General features: G+C 45.8%; 1 protein-coding gene across 1 annotated transcript in view; it reads left to right on the top strand.

Annotated features, from left to right (window-relative positions):
• The window catches only part of Wdr81 (WD repeat domain 81), a 28,921-nt gene extending 15,724 nt beyond the window's left edge, over positions 1–13,197 (top strand). Inside the window, exons 13-19 of the mRNA XM_034975047.2 lie at positions 1,004–1,270; positions 1,931–2,138; positions 2,913–3,068; positions 3,890–4,024; positions 4,270–4,419; positions 11,195–11,301; positions 12,510–13,197. Of these exons, the coding sequence (XP_034830938.1) occupies positions 1,004–1,270; positions 1,931–2,138; positions 2,913–3,068; positions 3,890–4,024; positions 4,270–4,419; positions 11,195–11,301; positions 12,510–12,741 (1,255 nt within the window). The 3' untranslated portion in view covers positions 12,742–13,197. The remainder of the gene's footprint in view (positions 1–1,003; positions 1,271–1,930; positions 2,139–2,912; positions 3,069–3,889; positions 4,025–4,269; positions 4,420–11,194; positions 11,302–12,509) is intronic.
• The last annotated feature ends 7,507 nt before the right edge of the window (positions 13,198–20,704 follow it).

The following is a 20,704-nucleotide window of genomic DNA, read 5'->3' as shown; positions in this document are numbered from 1 at the left end:
AATTAGGGTGGGGACGCCCGCACACCCGCACATCACCGTCTCATACCCCGAGTGCCATGTCGCCCTGTCGCGAATTATAGTTGACATTACTATCCATGGATATACATGATTCCACGTATACGAATCGGAAGCGATTGGCATCAAAAAAAATTGCAAAGCTAAAATTATATAACATTTTTTTTTAAAAATTCATAGTTTACTTACCTTTACAACCTTTCCCACTGCCAAGGGTAACTGGTAGAGATCTTTTATAAAGAAAAATACTTCCCTGTTCAGTGCTTATCTTTTTTTAACCGACTTCAAAAAAAGGAGGAGGTTCTCAATTCGTCGTGTATGTTCCCCGATTACTCGAAAACGCCTAGACCGATTTTGATAATTCTTTTTTTGTTTGAAAGGGTATACTTCAAAGTTGGTCCCATTTCAATTTGGTGAAGATCTGATGAACATCTTCGAAGATAGATACTGGAACTCCTCAACGGATAAGAGTAAATTGCTCGCGATCAGTGTAATAGCTTAGTAAACAGTAGATTTTTAACCAGTCATAGCATAATTCCATGGGGCCACTAAAAATTGTGAAATAAAATTTTTTTACAAAAAAAATAAAAACCGACTTCGTTACACAAACACTAAAAATTGAAAAATAATTTAATTTATTACCGATTATATTATGTATACAAGAGTTAATATAGTTCCATAATAATATTTTTTGGGGTCGGTGCCAATGAGGTGACATTGTGGAGTCCCATAAAAATATGAAGTCTAGACGATTCGCGCAGCTAAAGCTAATTGGCACCGGCACCAAAAAGTATTATTATGGAACTATATTAACTCTTGTATACATAATATAATCGGTAATAAATTAAATTATTTTTCAATTTTTAGTGTTTGTGTAACGAAGTCGGTTTTTATTTTTTTTGTAAAATTTTTTTACTGGTACTGTTACTCGGTACACATAAAAAAAGTTTTCATCATTTGTATAACCTAATGAACACGATTATTCCAGCTCTCCACTCCACATAACGCGCCAAGACAAGCGTTTCCAATCGTCCCTAAGCGATGAACCTCTCAGCAGACGAACTATAGACATCATTCCGTCCAAACCTGACCCAGCGGCTGACCATCTGTCCAACTCCAATAGCTTCGGTTCCAACGTCACCTTAGTGGGCAACAGGATAGATGTGTCGAGCGACGCTTGTTCGGGCAGCGGCGGACAGGTGGACGGCTTCGACGTGGTGGCGTATAAGATGGACGCTGGCATTAAAAGCGATCGGTAAGTATAAGAGAAAAAAACCGGCCAAATGCGAGTCAAACTCGCGCACCGAGCGTTCCGTACTGCAAACATTTTTTCGACATTTTGCCCGATAAAACAAAAATTATTATGCATAAAAATAAATAAAAATCTGTTTTAGAATGTATGATATGATACCCCACTTGATATAGTCATCATACTTTGAAAGTTTAAATACTAATTATTTGTTCATGAACACATTTTAAATTCACGGTTTTCAGATTTTTCCCCGAATGTCTGCTATAAGACCTAACTGCCAAATTTCATGATTCTAAGTCAACGGGAAGTATCCTGTAGGTTTCTTGACAAACAGACAGACAGATAGACAGACAGACAACGAAAGGATAAGGGTTCCGTTTTTCCTTTTGAGGTACGAAACCCTAAAAAATTTGCTATCTGGTGATAGGAGTGGCAATGCTTTTTCAAGTTTTTCAGATATCCCTCAATTATCTACACTGCGGTGATTATCTAGGTCATGGAAGTTAAAAAGTCGAAGGAAACAGGTTTTTTCCTTCATCCTGTCAAATTGTTTAAATTGAAATAACGCCGGTTCGCATGCGAAATGCAGTAACAAGAATATTTCTCACTAGATCTTCCCTGCAAGACTAGAATTGCCCCATTGTTTTGTTGTTTGTTCTCTAGCCATCTCCGCGGCGATTGGCTCATTTACTGGGAGCACGAGATCGGGCGAGCAGACAAACACACGCGGTTCAACCTCAAGCAAATCAAATTGCAGACCTTCGCAGGACACACGCACTGCGTCAAGTCCATACACTGTCTCGACAATGAGAACAGTTTCATGAGCGGTTCCAAGGATAAGACCGTGAAGCTATGGTCATTAAGGAATCAGGTAAGCTTTTGATCGAAATTTTGTAAATCCACAAGATTTTTAGTGAATTATTTGGTGTTTCCCATTCCATAATGGCCAATAATAAGCTTCCAGAAAACATATTGGAGATGTCTCTCAACAAGTTCAAAGTTTTCATAAAATGTAAACTAATTGAAAAATCCAGTTACCGATGTACATCACTTTTGACCGCGTACTGTATGTACAGTACGCGGTCAAAATACACAAATACAAATGTCAAAATATATACAAATGTCTTTAAACCATGTGGTTTAAAGACATTTGTAGAAGTATCTTCTTACTCTGGGCTGGTTTCCGCACTTAAACGTTTCCGTCTGTTGTCCGTATTCGTAGTAGTATCTTCTTATTCTGGGCTGGTTTCCGCACTTAAACGTTTCCGTCTGTTGTCCGTATTCGTAGTAGTATCTTCTTACTCTGGGCTGGTTTCCGCACTTAAACGTTTCCGTCTGTTGTCCGTATTCGTAGTAGTATCTTCTTACTCTGGGCTGGTTTTCGCACTTAAACGTTTCCGTCTGTTGTCCGTATTCGTAGTAGTATCTTCTTACTCTGGGCTGGTTTCCGCACTTAAACGTTTCCGTCTGTTGTCCGTATTCGTAGTAGTATCTTCTTACTCTGGGCTGGTTTCCGCACTTAAACGTTTCCGTCTGTTGTCCGTATTCGTAGTAGTATCTTCTTACTCTGGGCTGGTTTTCGCACTTAAACGTTTCCGTCTGTTGTCCGTATTCGTAGTAGTATATTCGAATCTTCTTTTTTAAGGGCGATGGCAATGCTACCACACAATGCAACTGGACATACACGGGCCACAAGAAAGGCGTACTGTCTCTGACGTTCTTAGAGTCGCTTCGTTTGGCCGTCTCCACTGACTCTGTAGTTCACATCTGGGACCCTTTCATGGAGAGTGTGGTGTCACAAGTAAGTATATCACTATTCACTACCCATATTATAAATGCGAAAGTGTTTATGTTTGTTGGTTTGTCCTTCAACGGAGCATCGAGTTGACGTGATTTTTTGCATGGGTATGCAAAAAAGCATGTTGTTAAGGGCATGGAGAGTGACATACGCTAATTTTTATACCGGAAAATCAAAGAGTTCCCTCGGGATTTTTAAAACCTAAATCGTAACTTAATGTCGCGGGCGTCAGCTAGTAAAGTTATAGGTTTAAAATGATTTAGTGCTGAGCCTAGGCTGTTTGTTTGAAAACTCGTCTATAAAATTGGTTGAACATTTATCTTTCTTCTCGCGTCGGTCCCTCAATTTTGAGGATCGTGCCTTCCTCGAGATATCACCTTCTCGATGTTGCGCCATTTTTCCCTGTTGGAGGCCGTACGGAAGGCATTGCAGACGGGTGTGTCTACCGCTTCTCTAATCTGGTCGGATCTCTTTCCTCCGATTTTACCAGTGATCAGCAGTGAACATTTATATTCTTTTTAATGTATATAACGGGTACATACCACGATTATTTTTTATTTTTGTTTGTCGATATTTCAACCCAATTTCGGGACTGCGGTGTGACCACGACCATTGGGTTGAAATATCGACAGACAAAAATAAAATTAATCGTGGTATGTACCCGTTATATACATTAAAATATGTCGTTAAACCACGAAATAAGCTTAAAATCATTAATTTATATTCTTTGAGAAAGAATGTACAATTTTCTTCTAGGTTGCTTTTTCTTGACCACATGCCACTATTTGCAGGTCCTGTTGTTTTCATGTTGAATATTTTTGTAGCTAGACAACATGAAATCGCCTGTAAGCATAGTACGGACATTGCCCGGCCCGTCTTGCGTGATCGTCGCCGCCACCACTGACGCTACGCTGAGGATTATTGATGCGCGGGCGCCGAATTCTTCGCACGAGCTTAAGGTATGTTATATAATACGGTTGAGTGAGTTTATGTACGAAACAAATAATTATTTTCAAGTCCAAATAAAGATAGAATGGTCTATAGTCACTTACCTATAGTACGCGGGGATCGGGGAGGGAACGCGCGCTTACCCGGCGCGGGTGATGTGCGGGTGTTCGTTGTTTCCCCCCGCCTCATACCCCGATTGTCATGTCGACCTGTCGCGTACTTACCTATAGATACCACATAGGTTATGTTTGTGTAGGTGGTGAGCGGAGGAACGTCGTTCATTCGTTGTATGTGCGTGAGTCCGGGCGGCGCGTGGGTCTGCGTGGGGCTCTCCAGCGGCCTGCTGGCAGCCTTGGACACACGCTCCGGCGCGCCCAAGGCCGTCTGGAAGGCGCACGATGGAGAGGTAGCTATGTGTGTGTAGGTGGTGAGCGGAGGAACGTCGTTCATTCGTTGTATGTGCGTGAGTCCGGGCGGCGCGTGGGTCTGCGTGGGGCTCTCCAGCGGCCTGCTGGCAGCCTTGGACACACGCTCCGGCGCGCCCAAGGCCGTCTGGAAGGCGCACGATGGAGAGGTAGCTATGTGTGTGTAGGTGGTGAGCGGAGGAACGTCGTTCATTCGTTGTATGTGCGTGAGTCCGGGCGGCGCGTGGGTCTGCGTGGGGCTCTCCAGCGGCCTGCTGGCAGCCTTGGACACACGCTCCGGCGCGCCCAAGGCCGTCTGGAAGGCGCACGATGGAGAGGTAGCTATGTGTGTGTAGGTGGTGAGCGGAGGAACGTCGTTCATTCGTTGTATGTGCGTGAGTCCGGGCGGCGCGTGGGTCTGCGTGGGGCTCTCCAGCGGCCTGCTGGCAGCCTTGGACACACGCTCCGGCGCGCCCAAGGCCGTCTGGAAGGCGCACGATGGAGAGGTAGCTATGTTTGTGTAGGTGGTGAGCGGGGGAACGTCGTTCATTCGTTGTATGTGCGTGAGTCCGGGCGGCGCGTGGGTCTGCGTGGGGCTCTCCAGCGGCCTGCTGGCAGCCTTGGACACACGCTCCGGCGCGCCCAAGGCCGTCTGGAAGGCGCACGATGGAGAGGTAGCTATGTGTGTGTAGGTGGTGAGCGGAGGAACGTCGTTCATTCGTTGTATGTGCGTGAGTCCGGGCGGCGCGTGGGTCTGCGTGGGGCTCTCCAGCGGCCTGCTGGCAGCCTTGGACACACGCTCCGGCGCGCCCAAGGCCGTCTGGAAGGCGCACGATGGAGAGGTAGCTATGTGTGTGTAGGTGGTGAGCGGGGGAACGTCGTTCATTCGTTGTATGTGCGTGAGTCCGGGCGGCGCGTGGGTCTGCGTGGGGCTCTCCAGCGGCCTGCTGGCAGCCTTGGACACACGCTCCGGCGCGCCCAAGGCCGTCTGGAAGGCGCACGATGGAGAGGTAGCTATGTGTGTGTAGGTGGTGAGCGGGGGAACGTCGTTCATTCGTTGTATGTGCGTGAGTCCGGGCGGCGCGTGGGTCTGCGTGGGGCTCTCCAGCGGCCTGCTGGCAGCCTTGGACACACGCTCCGGCGCGCCCAAGGCCGTCTGGAAGGCGCACGATGGAGAGGTAGCTATGTGTGTGTAGGTGGTGAGCGGAGGAACGTCGTTCATTCGTTGTATGTGCGTGAGTCCGGGCGGCGCGTGGGTCTGCGTGGGGCTCTCCAGCGGCCTGCTGGCAGCCTTGGACACACGCTCCGGCGCGCCCAAGGCCGTCTGGAAGGCGCACGATGGAGAGGTAGCTATGTGTGTGTAGGTGGTGAGCGGAGGAACGTCGTTCATTCGTTGTATGTGCGTGAGTCCGGGCGGCGCGTGGGTCTGCGTGGGGCTCTCCAGCGGCCTGCTGGCAGCCTTGGACACACGCTCCGGCGCGCCCAAGGCCGTCTGGAAGGCGCACGATGGAGAGGTAGCTATGTTTGTGTAGGTGGTGAGCGGGGGAACGTCGTTCATTCGTTGTATGTGCGTGAGTCCGGGCGGCGCGTGGGTCTGCGTGGGGCTCTCCAGCGGCCTGCTGGCAGCCTTGGACACACGCTCCGGCGCGCCCAAGGCCGTCTGGAAGGCGCACGATGGAGAGGTAGCTATGTGTGTGTAGGTGGTGAGCGGAGGAACGTCGTTCATTCGTTGTATGTGCGTGAGTCCGGGCGGCGCGTGGGTCTGCGTGGGGCTCTCCAGCGGCCTGCTGGCAGCCTTGGACACACGCTCCGGCGCGCCCAAGGCCGTCTGGAAGGCGCACGATGGAGAGGTACCTATGTTTGTGTAGGTGGTGAGCGGGGGAACGTCGTTCATTCGTTGTATGTGCGTGAGTCCGGGGGGCGCGTGGGTCTGCGTGGGGCTCTCCAGCGGCCTGCTGGCAGCCTTGGACACACGCTCCGGCGCGCCCAAGGCCGTCTGGAAGGCGCACGATGGAGAGGTACCTATGTTTGTGTAGGTGGTGAGCGGGGGAACGTCGTTCATTCGTTGTATGTGCGTGAGTCCGGGCGGCGCGTGGGTCTGCGTGGGGCTCTCCAGCGGCCTGCTGGCAGCCTTGGACACACGCTCCGGCGCGCCCAAGGCCGTCTGGAAGGCGCACGATGGAGAGGTAGCTATGTGTGTGTAGGTGGTGAGCGGGGGAACGTCGTTCATTCGTTGTATGTGCGTGAGTCCGGGGGGCGCGTGGGTCTGCGTGGGGCTCTCCAGCGGCCTGCTGGCAGCCTTGGACACACGCTCCGGCGCGCCCAAGGCCGTCTGGAAGGCGCACGATGGAGAGGTAGCTATGTTTGTGTAGGTGGTGAGCGGGGGAACGTCGTTCATTCGTTGTATGTGCGTGAGTCCGGGCGGCGCGTGGGTCTGCGTGGGGCTCTCCAGCGGCCTGCTGGCAGCCTTGGACACACGCTCCGGCGCGCCCAAGGCCGTCTGGAAGGCGCACGATGGAGAGGTAGCTATGTTTGTGTAGGTGGTGAGCGGGGGAGCGTCGTTCATTCGTTGTATGTGCGTGAGTCCGGGCGGCGCGTGGGTCTGCGTGGGGCTCTCCAGCGGCCTGCTGGCAGCCTTGGACACACGCTCCGGCGCGCCCAAGGCCGTCTGGAAGGCGCACGATGGAGAGGTAGCTATGTTTGTGTAGGTGGTGAGCGGGGGAACGTCGTTCATTCGTTGTATGTGCGTGAGTCCGGGGGGCGCGTGGGTCTGCGTGGGGCTCTCCAGCGGCCTGCTGGCAGCCTTGGACACACGCTCCGGCGCGCCCAAGGCCGTCTGGAAGGCGCACGATGGAGAGGTACCTATGTTTGTGTAGGTGGTGAGCGGGGGAACGTCGTTCATTCGTTGTATGTGCGTGAGTCCGGGCGGCGCGTGGGTCTGCGTGGGGCTCTCCAGCGGCCTGCTGGCAGCCTTGGACACACGCTCCGGCGCGCCCAAGGCCGTCTGGAAGGCGCACGATGGAGAGGTACCTATGTTTGTGTAGGTGGTGAGCGGGGGAACGTCGTTCATTCGTTGTATGTGCGTGAGTCCGGGCGGCGCGTGGGTCTGCGTAGGGCTCTCCAGCGGCCTGCTGGCAGCCTTGGACACACGCTCCGGCGCGCCCAAGGCCGTCTGGAAGGCGCACGATGGAGAGGTAGCTATGTTTGTGTAGGTGGTGAGCGGGGGAACGTCGTTCATTCGTTGTATGTGCGTGAGTCCGGGCGGCGCGTGGGTCTGCGTGGGGCTCTCCAGCGGCCTGCTGGCAGCCTTGGACACACGCTCCGGCGCGCCCAAGGCCGTCTGGAAGGCGCACGATGGAGAGGTACCTATGTTTGTGTAGGTGGTGAGCGGGGGAACGTCGTTCATTCGTTGTATGTGCGTGAGTCCGGGGGGCGCGTGGGTCTGCGTGGGGCTCTCCAGCGGCCTGCTGGCAGCCTTGGACACACGCTCCGGCGCGCCCAAGGCCGTCTGGAAGGCGCACGATGGAGAGGTACCTATGTTTGTGTAGGTGGTGAGCGGGGGAACGTCGTTCATTCGTTGTATGTGCGTGAGTCCGGGCGGCGCGTGGGTCTGCGTGGGGCTCTCCAGCGGCCTGCTGGCAGCCTTGGACACACGCTCCGGCGCGCCCAAGGCCGTCTGGAAGGCGCACGATGGAGAGGTACCTATGTTTGTGTAGGTGGTGAGCGGGGGAGCGTCGTTCATTCGTTGTATGTGCGTGAGTCCGGGCGGCGCGTGGGTCTGCGTGGGGCTCTCCAGCGGCCTGCTGGCAGCCTTGGACACACGCTCCGGCGCGCCCAAGGCCGTCTGGAAGGCGCACGATGGAGAGGTACCTATGTTTGTGTAGGTGGTGAGCGGGGGAACGTCGTTCATTCGTTGTATGTGCGTGAGTCCGGGCGGCGCGTGGGTCTGCGTGGGGCTCTCCAGCGGCCTGCTGGCAGCCTTGGACACACGCTCCGGCGCGCCCAAGGCCGTCTGGAAGGCGCACGATGGAGAGGTAGCTATGTGTGTGTAGGTGGTGAGCGGAGGAACGTCGTTCATTCGTTGTATGTGCGTGAGTCCGGGCGGCGCGTGGGTCTGCGTGGGGCTCTCCAGCGGCCTGCTGGCAGCCTTGGACACACGCTCCGGCGCGCCCAAGGCCGTCTGGAAGGCGCACGATGGAGAGGTAGCTATGTTTGTGTAGGTGGTGAGCGGGGGAACGTCGTTCATTCGTTGTATGTGCGTGAGTCCGGGGGGCGCGTGGGTCTGCGTGGGGCTCTCCAGCGGCCTGCTGGCAGCCTTGGACACACGCTCCGGCGCGCCCAAGGCCGTCTGGAAGGCGCACGATGGAGAGGTAGCTATGTTTGTGTAGGTGGTGAGCGGGGGAACGTCGTTCATTCGTTGTATGTGCGTGAGTCCGGGCGGCGCGTGGGTCTGCGTGGGGCTCTCCAGCGGCCTGCTGGCAGCCTTGGACACACGCTCCGGCGCGCCCAAGGCCGTCTGGAAGGCGCACGATGGAGAGGTACCTATGTTTGTGTAGGTGGTGAGCGGAGGAACGTCGTTCATTCGTTGTATGTGCGTGAGTCCGGGCGGCGCGTGGGTCTGCGTGGGGCTCTCCAGCGGCCTGCTGGCAGCCTTGGACACACGCTCCGGCGCGCCCAAGGCCGTCTGGAAGGCGCACGATGGAGAGGTAGCTATGTTTGTGTAGGTGGTGAGCGGGGGAACGTCGTTCATTCGTTGTATGTGCGTGAGTCCGGGCGGCGCGTGGGTCTGCGTGGGGCTCTCCAGCGGCCTGCTGGCAGCCTTGGACACACGCTCCGGCGCGCCCAAGGCCGTCTGGAAGGCGCACGATGGAGAGGTACCTATGTTTGTGTAGGTGGTGAGCGGGGGAACGTCGTTCATTCGTTGTATGTGCGTGAGTCCGGGGGGCGCGTGGGTCTGCGTGGGGCTCTCCAGCGGCCTGCTGGCAGCCTTGGACACACGCTCCGGCGCGCCCAAGGCCGTCTGGAAGGCGCACGATGGAGAGGTAGCTATGTTTGTGTAGGTGGTGAGCGGGGGAACGTCGTTCATTCGTTGTATGTGCGTGAGTCCGGGCGGCGCGTGGGTCTGCGTGGGGCTCTCCAGCGGCCTGCTGGCAGCCTTGGACACACGCTCCGGCGCGCCCAAGGCCGTCTGGAAGGCGCACGATGGAGAGGTAGCTATGTTTGTGTAGGTGGTGAGCGGGGGAACGTCGTTCATTCGTTGTATGTGCGTGAGTCCGGGGGGCGCGTGGGTCTGCGTGGGGCTCTCCAGCGGCCTGCTGGCAGCCTTGGACACACGCTCCGGCGCGCCCAAGGCCGTCTGGAAGGCGCACGATGGAGAGGTACCTATGTTTGTGTAGGTGGTGAGCGGGGAACGTCGTTCATTCGTTGTATGTGCGTGAGTCCGGGCGGCGCGTGGGTCTGCGTGGGGCTCTCCAGCGGCCTGCTGGCAGCCTTGGACACACGCTCCGGCGCGCCCAAGGCCGTCTGGAAGGCGCACGATGGAGAGGTACCTATGTTTGTGTAGGTGGTGAGCGGGGGAACGTCGTTCATTCGTTGTATGTGCGTGAGTCCGGGCGGCGCGTGGGTCTGCGTGGGGCTCTCCAGCGGCCTGCTGGCAGCCTTGGACACACGCTCCGGCGCGCCCAAGGCCGTCTGGAAGGCGCACGATGGAGAGGTAGCTATGTTTGTGTAGGTGGTGAGCGGGGGAACGTCGTTCATTCGTTGTATGTGCGTGAGTCCGGGCGGCGCGTGGGTCTGCGTGGGGCTCTCCAGCGGCCTGCTGGCAGCCTTGGACACACGCTCCGGCGCGCCCAAGGCCGTCTGGAAGGCGCACGATGGAGAGGTACCTATGTTTGTGTAGGTGGTGAGCGGGAGAACGTTATTCGAAGGATGGAGCGGCGATATACTCGAGTCCCGAGTTAAACACTCACTTCTAATGCTCGTAAAGTTCTATATCCATTGTGAACGGACTAAAAGGGCTTTTTAAGGTATAATTCCGAACCACGCTGCACGCAGCAGCGCTGCCGCAACAGTGCTGTCACCAGCTGTCACAGTCCTGTCGCGGCACTACTGGTCCCCATACAATCTCTATTAGCTTATATGACATTATATTCCGAGCTAGGCAGCAATGTTCCGCTACATTGCTGCCGCGACATTGCTGCCTAGCTCGGAATGTAATGTCATATAAGCTTATAGAGATTGTATGGGGACCAGTATAGTGCCGCGACAGGACTGTGACAGCTGGTGACAGCACTGTTGCGGCAGCGCTGCTGCGTGCAGCGTGGTTCGGAATCATACCTTTAAGCTCTTGGGCACAAGTGTTATATGGATCTATAGTGCCTCCTATGCTCCTATGCTCTCCTGATACTTTATTCATGTACCTAAGCTACAGTTGGATGTGTCACGTTAAAAGGTCTCCGACCAAACTTGCGCAGTGGGTGATATATCAGTCTACATATTTGGCGTTTTGTTAAAAGGCCTCTGACCTTGTACCTGCTCAGTGGGTGATTATTCGATGTATGGCTAAAGCATTAATACATAATGACCAGAAGAGGTGAAGTATGAGATTGCAGGTCGCGGTCGCATTGTTTCATTTAATTTTCCTCTCAATTGAAGTGAAAAGCAGAGTGTATAACTCGGTCATAAAATCCATTTTATCCTCGACTTAAATATCTGCCCTTGCCTTCGGCTCGAGTAGATAAACGTCTCGCCTTGCTTTATGCTTGTACTATTGCGCAGGTATTACGGCTAGCGGCAGTGGACGACCACAGAGTTCTGAGCTCGGGCTTGGACCAGGTGACCGCGCTATGGAGCGTTGACGACGGAGAACTGATTGCGCATCTCAAGTGAGTATTTTTTAATCAATACTTTTTGAATTGAAATTTTCTTCGGTAAAAGTAAGCAAAGTAAAATATGCTTTATTGTACACCAAAACCAGAACAATAGAAACATAACATAGATAGCATGTACAATAGGCGGCCTTATCGCTAAAATAGCGATCTCTTCCAAGCAACCTTAGGGTAGAGGATATTATACAAATTAAAGAAAGCGGAAGGGGTGTACTAATTAAATAAAGTAAATAAATTTGGTTCGGTCTATATTTATCAAATTCTAATCGATGCCATTTTTTATAACTTAGCTATAGAAGTTTTGTATTTATGTTAGTCTATTTAAAGTGGTCGCCAAACAGAACAGCTGTTTTAAGCCGCCATCTTATATTGAGGTGTTATTAAAAGCCCTATTATTTACTCACTATGACTCATTTTCAGTAACGTCTATCCCGTAGCAATTTCGAAAAATCCGGCCTTATAATCGTTATCCCCATTACTAAGGGAAACCGAAAATTTCAGCTTTCTAGGTCCAAGGGTTTGGTCTAGGCGTTGATGACTTAGGACTTTCTTTTTATATTTTACTAGCTGATGCTCGCGACTTCGTCCGCTTGGACTGCATAAGTTTCAACCCCCTATTTTACTCCCTTAGGGGTTGAATATTCAAAAATCCCTTCTTAGCGGATGCCTACGTCATAATAGCTATCTGTATGTCCAATTTCAACCCACTCCTTCCAGTGGTTTGAGCTGTGCGTTGATAGATCAGTCAGTCAGTCACTTTTTCCTTTTATATATTTAGATTTAGATTTATTGTAATACTAGCTGACACGCCCCGGCTTCGCTCGGGTGGAGTTTAGAAAATTGAGGGGGAGGTTAAATTTTTCTCTCCGTAAGAACCATCCTCGTACTTCAAGGAATATTATAGAAAAAGAATTAGCGAAATCGGTTCAGCGGTTCTCGAGATTTGCGATGAGCAACACATTTACCCTCTAACAAATAAACCTGGAATAGCGGTGGAATAGTTATACTCTGTTTTGTCTTTTTCCTTCAATTGTCAAATTACTGATGACAGAGAAAGACAAAACAGAGTATAACTATTCCACCGCTATTCTAGGTTTATTTGTTAGAGGGTTTGTGATTCATTTTTATATTATAGAAGATCTGTCTCAACGTCAAAGAAGTGTTACTTCAACTAATGTTTTTTTCTATTACATTATTTCGCACAGAGGAAGCACCGAACCCGTCCATTGTCTGTCCGTGTATTACAACGAACTGATATCCGGAACTACGAACAACCGTATAGGAGTCCACACTTCTTTGGACCAGGAGGCCTCGTTCTCCAGTACTAAGCTACGATCGGATACGTTCAAAGGAGTCCTTACTTGTATGTCGGTGTTGCCGCTTAATAGGTTACTGTTATTGGGTAGTGATAATGGAACTATAAGTTTGCTTTGCTGATTAGGTTGACCCCATCAAATATATTGGATGACTATTCCGAACAATAACGTTTAGACGCAGAACGCCAAATACCCAAAATGTCACAAAAAACGTAAAACCGTATGCAGAATGCCAAATCGTTGTGATGGTAAGAAAACCGGTCGAACCCGTACCATCGTAGAAAATATTACACTATGTACTTTTTAAATTTCCACGGCGGCCATTTTGAAACTCGCCATTTTGGTTTTGAATTATTCGTTGTTATAGCAGCAATAGAAATACACACTGTCTGTCCGTGTCGATGAACTAATATCGGGCACCGTATAGGAGTCCACACATCTTTGGACCAGGAGGTCTCGTTCTCCAGTACTAAGCTACGATCGGATACGTTCAAAGGAGTTCTTACTTGTATGTCGGTGTTGCCGCTTAATAGGTTACTGTTATTGGGTAGTGATAATGGAACTATAAGTTTGTTTTGCTGATTAGGTTGACCCCGTGGAATTAAACTATTGAACTAAAAGTACAGAACCACTATTCCGAACAATAAAGTTTAGACGCAGAAAGACCAAGCATACCCTGGCCATCAAGTTATAAGTTACTCCGTAAGAGTACTCCCGCCTGCACGTTTGCTCGCCATTTTTATTTAAAAAAAAAGAGGTTCCGAGACGGTCAAGCAGCTTGACGTAAAACACGTAGATTTGTTTTGTTTGATCAAGCTGCTTGATGCGTCCGTCAAGCGGCTTGATGAGCCCGTCAAGCGGCGTGATGCGCCCATCAAGCAGCAAGAGGCACTCTTCTCATTTCGTACGTTATCGTCGTACTTATACGAGTAGGTAGTCCAGAGGCGGTCAAACAAAGTGATGTTTTATCAAAATACAACGGCGATTTTAGTTTCCAGGGTTCTGGAGCGCCTCTATGTAATAATAATAACTCTTTTCCGCTCCATTGTTTGCTACCATAACTTTCACTGTTGTCGCATAACAAAGTGTCGTCGTCCGCCATGTCTGACAGTTGACGCGCGAATGAGCTATGCTTGATCAAGCCGACGCGGATGCGAACGTCGCGTCAAGCAAAAAATATAAAATCGCATCAATCACGCGTCAAGCACGTAAATGCTTGACTCGACCAAAAATCCACGTGCTTGACGTCAAGTCACTTGACCGTCTCGGAACCTCTATAGTCATTCCATAATACCAATAGGGCATAATAAAATTATGTAGGTAGATGTATAAATGTAAGAAGCGTAAGTGAATATTAGTATAGTTCTAATTCGTTTTAATTTTATATTACATTGTGTTTATAAAGCAATAATAATGATATATTAGTTCTAAAAATGAATTTATTATAATTGCATAATCAAAAGTACAAACACATCGTTACCAAAGACGTGAAGATGTACTTCACTTGGATTAATTATAATGTTTGAACAATTGACTAAACAGTGGATCGGACACTAGAGCCGCAACTGCCGCAAAATGCAATTCGATATTTGGCTACATCAAAAATAAGTTAATTCTCATTGATTATTAAATAGAGGCTCTTCCAAAATTCATAAAATTCAAGTCCGATCTTAGTTTTTAGTTTGTTAACCATTTTAAATTATCGATCTAACTAAAAAAGTACGTCAAACGCTTATGACGTCATATCTGTGTATTTCTGGTTTCATACGAGCGCGTTTTGACGTTTGATAAAAAGTCGCTGATTCGACTAGTAGTCATCATCCCTATTGACAGTAAAATTAAGCTAAATTACACTAGTAAATTTATCGTAAGTTAATCATGTAAGCTACTTACGCGAGTAAAACTTTCAGGTGTAATTGCGGCCTTTCTTTCTTCTTTCTGTTATTCTAACTTTTAGTACTGACTAAAAATGCATTGCGGTCTAGTGTTCAATCAACTGGGGTCCTATAGTATTGACTTGGTCACAATTTTACTTAAATACATTCTCTATTTTCATTTGTAAAAAGCACCCATTTTTCTTTTAATTGTAAAAAAACGATAATGGTAAAGATTATTTATTTTCTAAAATTTTTATTTCATTTTTGAGTCGCGAATCGTTAACCTTATCGATGTAAGTATAGAAATTGTTAGATATATTTATCAATTCTAATTCTTCAAATGAAAGACATAGGTACTTACTTAAATATATATAATTTTATATTTTTAACGAAAGGCATTCAAAATACATTCCAATGATGTTTTTATTGAAAAATTATAACATGATCAATTTGCATAAAATATGCCAATCAAAATCTAAAACATAATAAATATGCTTAAAATATAAGGATTTCTTAGTCATAGAGCACGTTCCTTTTACAATATAATATCACACATCAACTTTATATTAATGTTAGTTATTATTATTTAATTTTAAGATTATACCAAGGAGTATACTCTGGTTTTAAATCTACGAGGGTTCCAAACGCGCCCAGGTCTGAGAAGAGCCCACAACAAACTCAGCTTCTTTAAGGACCCACACCTGCGAGCTAAATTGAATGGCTCGTCAACCGACTGGCTATTTCAATTTGAACCATATACAAACTCTGGTGTGGATGCTCCTTTTAGAAATATCTAAAAAAAATCCGTTCGCCCTCTACCATGAAGTGAGCTATGAATTATTATAATGTTGTATCTACTGTGGTATAATGTTACGTACCTATTAATTCTACTGTATATTTTACTTGTGATATTTACGAACAAAGATTTTATTTGATCATTCTTTAATTTAATGTGGTAAGTTTGGACATAATAATTAAGTAAATAGAGATATTATATTATAAGTTATAGTAATTATAAGATATTATGTACTGTAAAGAATACATGTTATTACAAATTTCAGATTATTATTTTATTGCAGTGCCAAAAAGAATTCATAAGCACTATAATAATGAATATTATGAATCTAATTACCAAGATTAATATATCATATTATGATAAAGACCGGCTAACATGCTTTCTCCTTTTACAATAAAAATAGGCCACAATTTAAGTCTACCGAAATTAATGATACAAACGCACGTATACTCGGCGCTGTGCGACGCGACGCGGTACGTCAAATATAGTTTAAATGAGTTTGTATGGAGCAAAGCGCACTTGAGCGACGCGGCGCGGCGGCAAGTATAGTTCATATTAATGACTTTGTATCAAAGATAATATATTAAACAAGTATATATTATCTTTGCTTTGTATGGAACAAAGCGTTGCCGCGTCGCGTCGCATCGCGCAACGCAGCGTATTGTGCATTTGGACCTTAATTTAATACTTAATTTAAAGTATTATTGGTTCAATGCATTCTGATAAGTATTTTTTAATGTAAGTATTTAGTTATAAAAACAACAATCTTGAATTCTATGTAAAAATCTCAGGTTTGGTTTTGCTTAGTTATATACGATTTTTATACGCAATGCAATTTAAACAGCAGAAAAAATATATTTGTATAATTGAATATAAAAGCTGATAACATAACAATTAATATGATTTTTAGTCATTCCAGTTGTAGTACATAGTAAGTTGTAAAGAATATTAGTTCTTTTGGTAGGTTACTGTATAGAAGTTTTTTTTGTAATTAAAGTATTTTAAGAAAGAATGATTTTGTTTCATTTTGTAAAAGTAAAAATCACTTCCAAATTCCAATAGAGCTGACGACGAGTGTAATTTTGTAAATATTACTTAGTTATCATATATTATTTTATAATCAAATTTGTAACTAGCTTATGCTCGTGACTTTATCCGCGTGGACTTCACAAATTACAAACCTTACTTCAAAAATTTTAAAATGGGACCACCTCTGAAGTATGACGTACCTAACAAAAAAGAATCAATGATTTTAATCATCAAAATCGGTCCATATTTGGAGAAGAAATCGCGTAACAAATATACAAAAAATCATACAGTCAAATTGACAGGCAAAAATTTTAAAAACGTGTGATTCAGTTTTAGTACAGTTCAAAAAACCATATGACCTTAATTTGAGGTAGTTATTTCGAAATTACAGACAGACACTTCAATTTTATTTATTAGTATATAGATAAGTAGGTATAGATATACTATGTACTTGGTTATGAATTCGAAAGACTAAAGAACCAGATATAGTTTCGGATTTGCATTAGGTACCTAATAAGAATATCTATCTCATACGCTAATCTCAAATTGCGAGGTAATATCGAAACTTGTCCTCATCTAAGTAGGTTATAGGTACCTGCTGAGTTTGTAACAGATCCAGAGGTGCGATATAAACCTCGCAAGAGGAAATTCAATCTCAAGACCCAGTTCAAGATGTCTCTTTAGTCCATTTATAAGGTTCCGTACCAAAGGGTGCCAAAGAGACCTTATTGCTAAGCCTGCGCTATCTGTTCGTCCGTCTATCTGTCAGCGGGCTGTATCTCGGGAACCGAAAAAGGTAGGTGTAAGTTAGATTTCTTTCTCTTGTTGTGATTCTTTCTATTTTTGTTGCGTTTGTCATTGTCAGGACAAGATTTCTATGAAAGATTTTTTTGGATAATCCTCGGGAAAAGACAGTTCCCGCGGGATATGGACGAAGTTAGACGAACAGCTAGCATCTAGATAATTTTCGTAATTCTTGTTAATAATATTTTGGTAGTTTTCTTTAAAACAGTAATAAAATCAAGCAATTTTTTACTGTTGCGGTTGTACAAGTTCAATAGGCAAACTAAATTAGGTGCTCCTTATAGGTATCTACCTATAGTACCTACATAGGTATCGTGATTACCACATAACGAATGGAACTTCATTTGCTCAAATTATACACTCGACACATAGACGGGCGCGGCCGATATGAAATTTAAACTAGTTCGCACACATGCTCTGTATCTAGCGTATGTAAGGGTGCCTTCACATTTGTACGGTGCGGTGAAACCAGCTGCTCGATTGCGGTAGAATAACAGCTACAATGTTACGATTGCAATCACTTATTGGTTGACACTCGCTCGCTCACTATTTAACTACAATGCATTGTTGCAACAAGAATCGCACAAATTCAGCCAATCAGATCAATTAAGATTGTAATAATAATTGATGCAGGTTTAACGAAATCGACCTGCTGGGTGCATAAATTGACACATTGATTGAAAAGCCTTGCTTGCTGGAATATATATGCCTAAAAGATCTATTTATTTGTATCTCAAAGACCTCCGGTATATATATCGACGATCCTATCTGAAGTTATCAAATCAAAGCAACTTCTTCTACGCGTGCGAAAACTAATAGTGTGCTAGTAAAATATTAGGCATCAGCATCACAAGGCGACGCGACGTGTACCTACTGTCAGCACAATAGGACAATACTTACGCGATTGACATCATGGGGCTTCAGGCTAGTTCAGGAAATAAATAACATAGGAACAGCCAAATTGACAATATAAACTGACATGCCCTAAATAAAGAAAAAACTCCCGGACATGTGTGAAGGCACCCTTACCTAGGCAACCTATGAATGTGTCCTACATTACTTGGAAATGTTCCTTCTGTCTAAACTCGACGCATGCGACCTGAACTAGTGTTTTAGTGTTGTGTACCTATACCTACTTACGCTTAATTAGAACGATCGCAGTAACTAAGTACCAATTCAAAGTTTTATTTATAAGTAGAATTATGTACCTAATGTTTTTTATTTGATCTTTGAAAAATACTTACTTATAGTATGCTGCCGAAAGTGATGTATATCGACCTTTAGAGATAGCAAATTTGTAGAGCACTGTCTCGGTCGCTGAGACCGACAAAACGTCATATAAGTATGGGTGACAGAGAACGCTCTGCATAGCCGAAATGTCATTCTAAAGGCCGATCTACATTACTTTCGGCCGGGTACTGTACACTTACTTGGACAGTTGACCCGCCTTGGCTTCGCTCGAGCATCGAATCTGCAAAATTAGTAAGGGGTGTAATTTCCAAAAATGCTGAAACACGTAGGTACCTTAGGTATTTTTAACCGTAACTCGAAATTGGTATAATGGATACAACTTGAAAAACGATGGATTTGCATACAAACTTTCATCGCGTATTTAACTGTTTTGATGGTGAATTTTCTAACAGTTTTTATCATTTTAACCGAATGCGAAAGAAACAATTTTCATGAATGAAATTTGAAAAATAACAGACTTTCTACGGATTTCCTCTGATTCTGACTTGATCATGTGGAGAAACTCCGAGCATAGCTCTCTCCATCACCCGCTGAGTGACTCCAAAGGCCCAAAGTTAGCTCACTCACTGTTCGAAGACCTTCAGGCTCTGAGGAAAGTATCTGTTTCAGTACATTGTTAATAATAATATATGGGTACTTAAGAAGTTATAGGTAATAACATGGTACCCTCCTATCTGATTGAAGTTGCTAAGTGAAATACGACTTGGACCTTTCGCCTGCATGAAATACTGCTAGAAAGCTGACAGTGACTTCCGTTCATTGTTACGTTATTAACTTAAGTAACTATCTAGGTATCTAGTTACAGTGCGACAAGGCGATCTTGGCGCGTGGCGAAAATCGGAACTAACGTTGCCGTCAAGTGTCCCCTTTGTTCTTGTTTAAATATTCTAAGCCTTTGTTCTCCAACAGCGCCCCCCTGTCAATGTCATTCAAGTGCCAAGAGAGCCTTGTCTCACTGTAAATGGGTACATACAGTGTATTTTTTTAACTGAGACAGTATGGGGAAATCCAAAACCATAGGAGATATAGGAAAACTGTCTTAGGAACCTTTAGGTCTTTTTTGTGAAAATAATTTTGGCATACTCAATGAATTTTTTGTTCAAGCGTGAGCTGTTCATAAAAATCAATGAAATTTACTAAAAAAAAATTTAATGTCGATCGGCTCAGTTTCATTACGTTTAAGGATCATTTCATTGTATCGAAAAAAAAATCGGGAACCTAGTTTATCGTAATTCCAGATAGTTTTCTGTGCCATCCAAAGACTTGAACCCGACTAAGTAAGTTATCGTAATTCGATGCAATATTGAGATTGGACTGAGTACCTACTTCTTAAAAAACTATCAATATATTACACGAAACAGGACACTATGTCAGTTGTAACACCTTCTAGTTAAGTCTAACGGATACGTGTTTATTTGGCTCGCCTCTCTTCGTACTACCTAAAAAGTTACATATTACTAGTACAAGTTTAACAATCACCTGTACAGTTTAGTAACAGGGCCACTATCGTGGCAATTTGACAGCTATAGTATGATGATCGCAATCACCTCTGATTGGCAGATACTCGCTCACTTTGTAGCCAATAGGCTACAAAGCATATTGTTGCAATAAGAATGCCATAAATTCAACCAATCACAACAATAATTGAGACTGTAATAATGATTGAAGCAGCTTTTGTGGAAGCGACTATGGCAGGTAGGTGCGCTCCAGCCCCACTACACACTCGTAGTTGTGCTTCGTAGATTTTATAGGACTGTACTTATTTCTGTTGGATTTAGTGCCTACTGCATTTTTTCATAGGAAATACAGGAGAGATACCTAATAATGGGAACTCTACCCGAGATGAGTTTTAGAGTTTGCTGAAACGAAAGACAACCGAACTTTGGCTTATAGACAATTGACACAAAGTTAAAATGGCGAGTAGTCATTTTGTTAGCATAATAATAGTGTGATACTTTGAACGGTAGGTATAATCACAGTGGTTCATATTAGGACGTAGCCACCCGTGATCAACTGTATGATTGCTAAATCGCTGTGGTGGTGATTTTATAAGGCCTAATTGGCCTGTCAAACATTCGTCACCTTGGACTAGTGTTGGATTAGTTAATATCCGTTTCATTTATCTGGATTGCCTATAAATTAGTTTACTTATTTAGGATACCTATAAAATTTTATTCATTTGTGTGTATTTATAATTCAATTTGCGTACCTATGCGTCTTTTTTGTATTATTTCTAATTGTGATAAAAATTTAATCAGTTCATATGGTTGGGTTAAAACTTTGTAAATATTGTTTCATCAAGGTTCCTGACATACCTAGTAAGATTA

The sequence above is a fragment of the Maniola hyperantus genome, chromosome 13 (genome assembly GCF_902806685.2).
Source record: "Maniola hyperantus chromosome 13, iAphHyp1.2, whole genome shotgun sequence".
NCBI lineage: Eukaryota > Metazoa > Arthropoda > Insecta > Lepidoptera > Nymphalidae > Maniola > Maniola hyperantus.
Note: the sequence above shows the minus strand (reverse complement) of the source record. Positions and strands in the feature narration are given on the sequence as shown.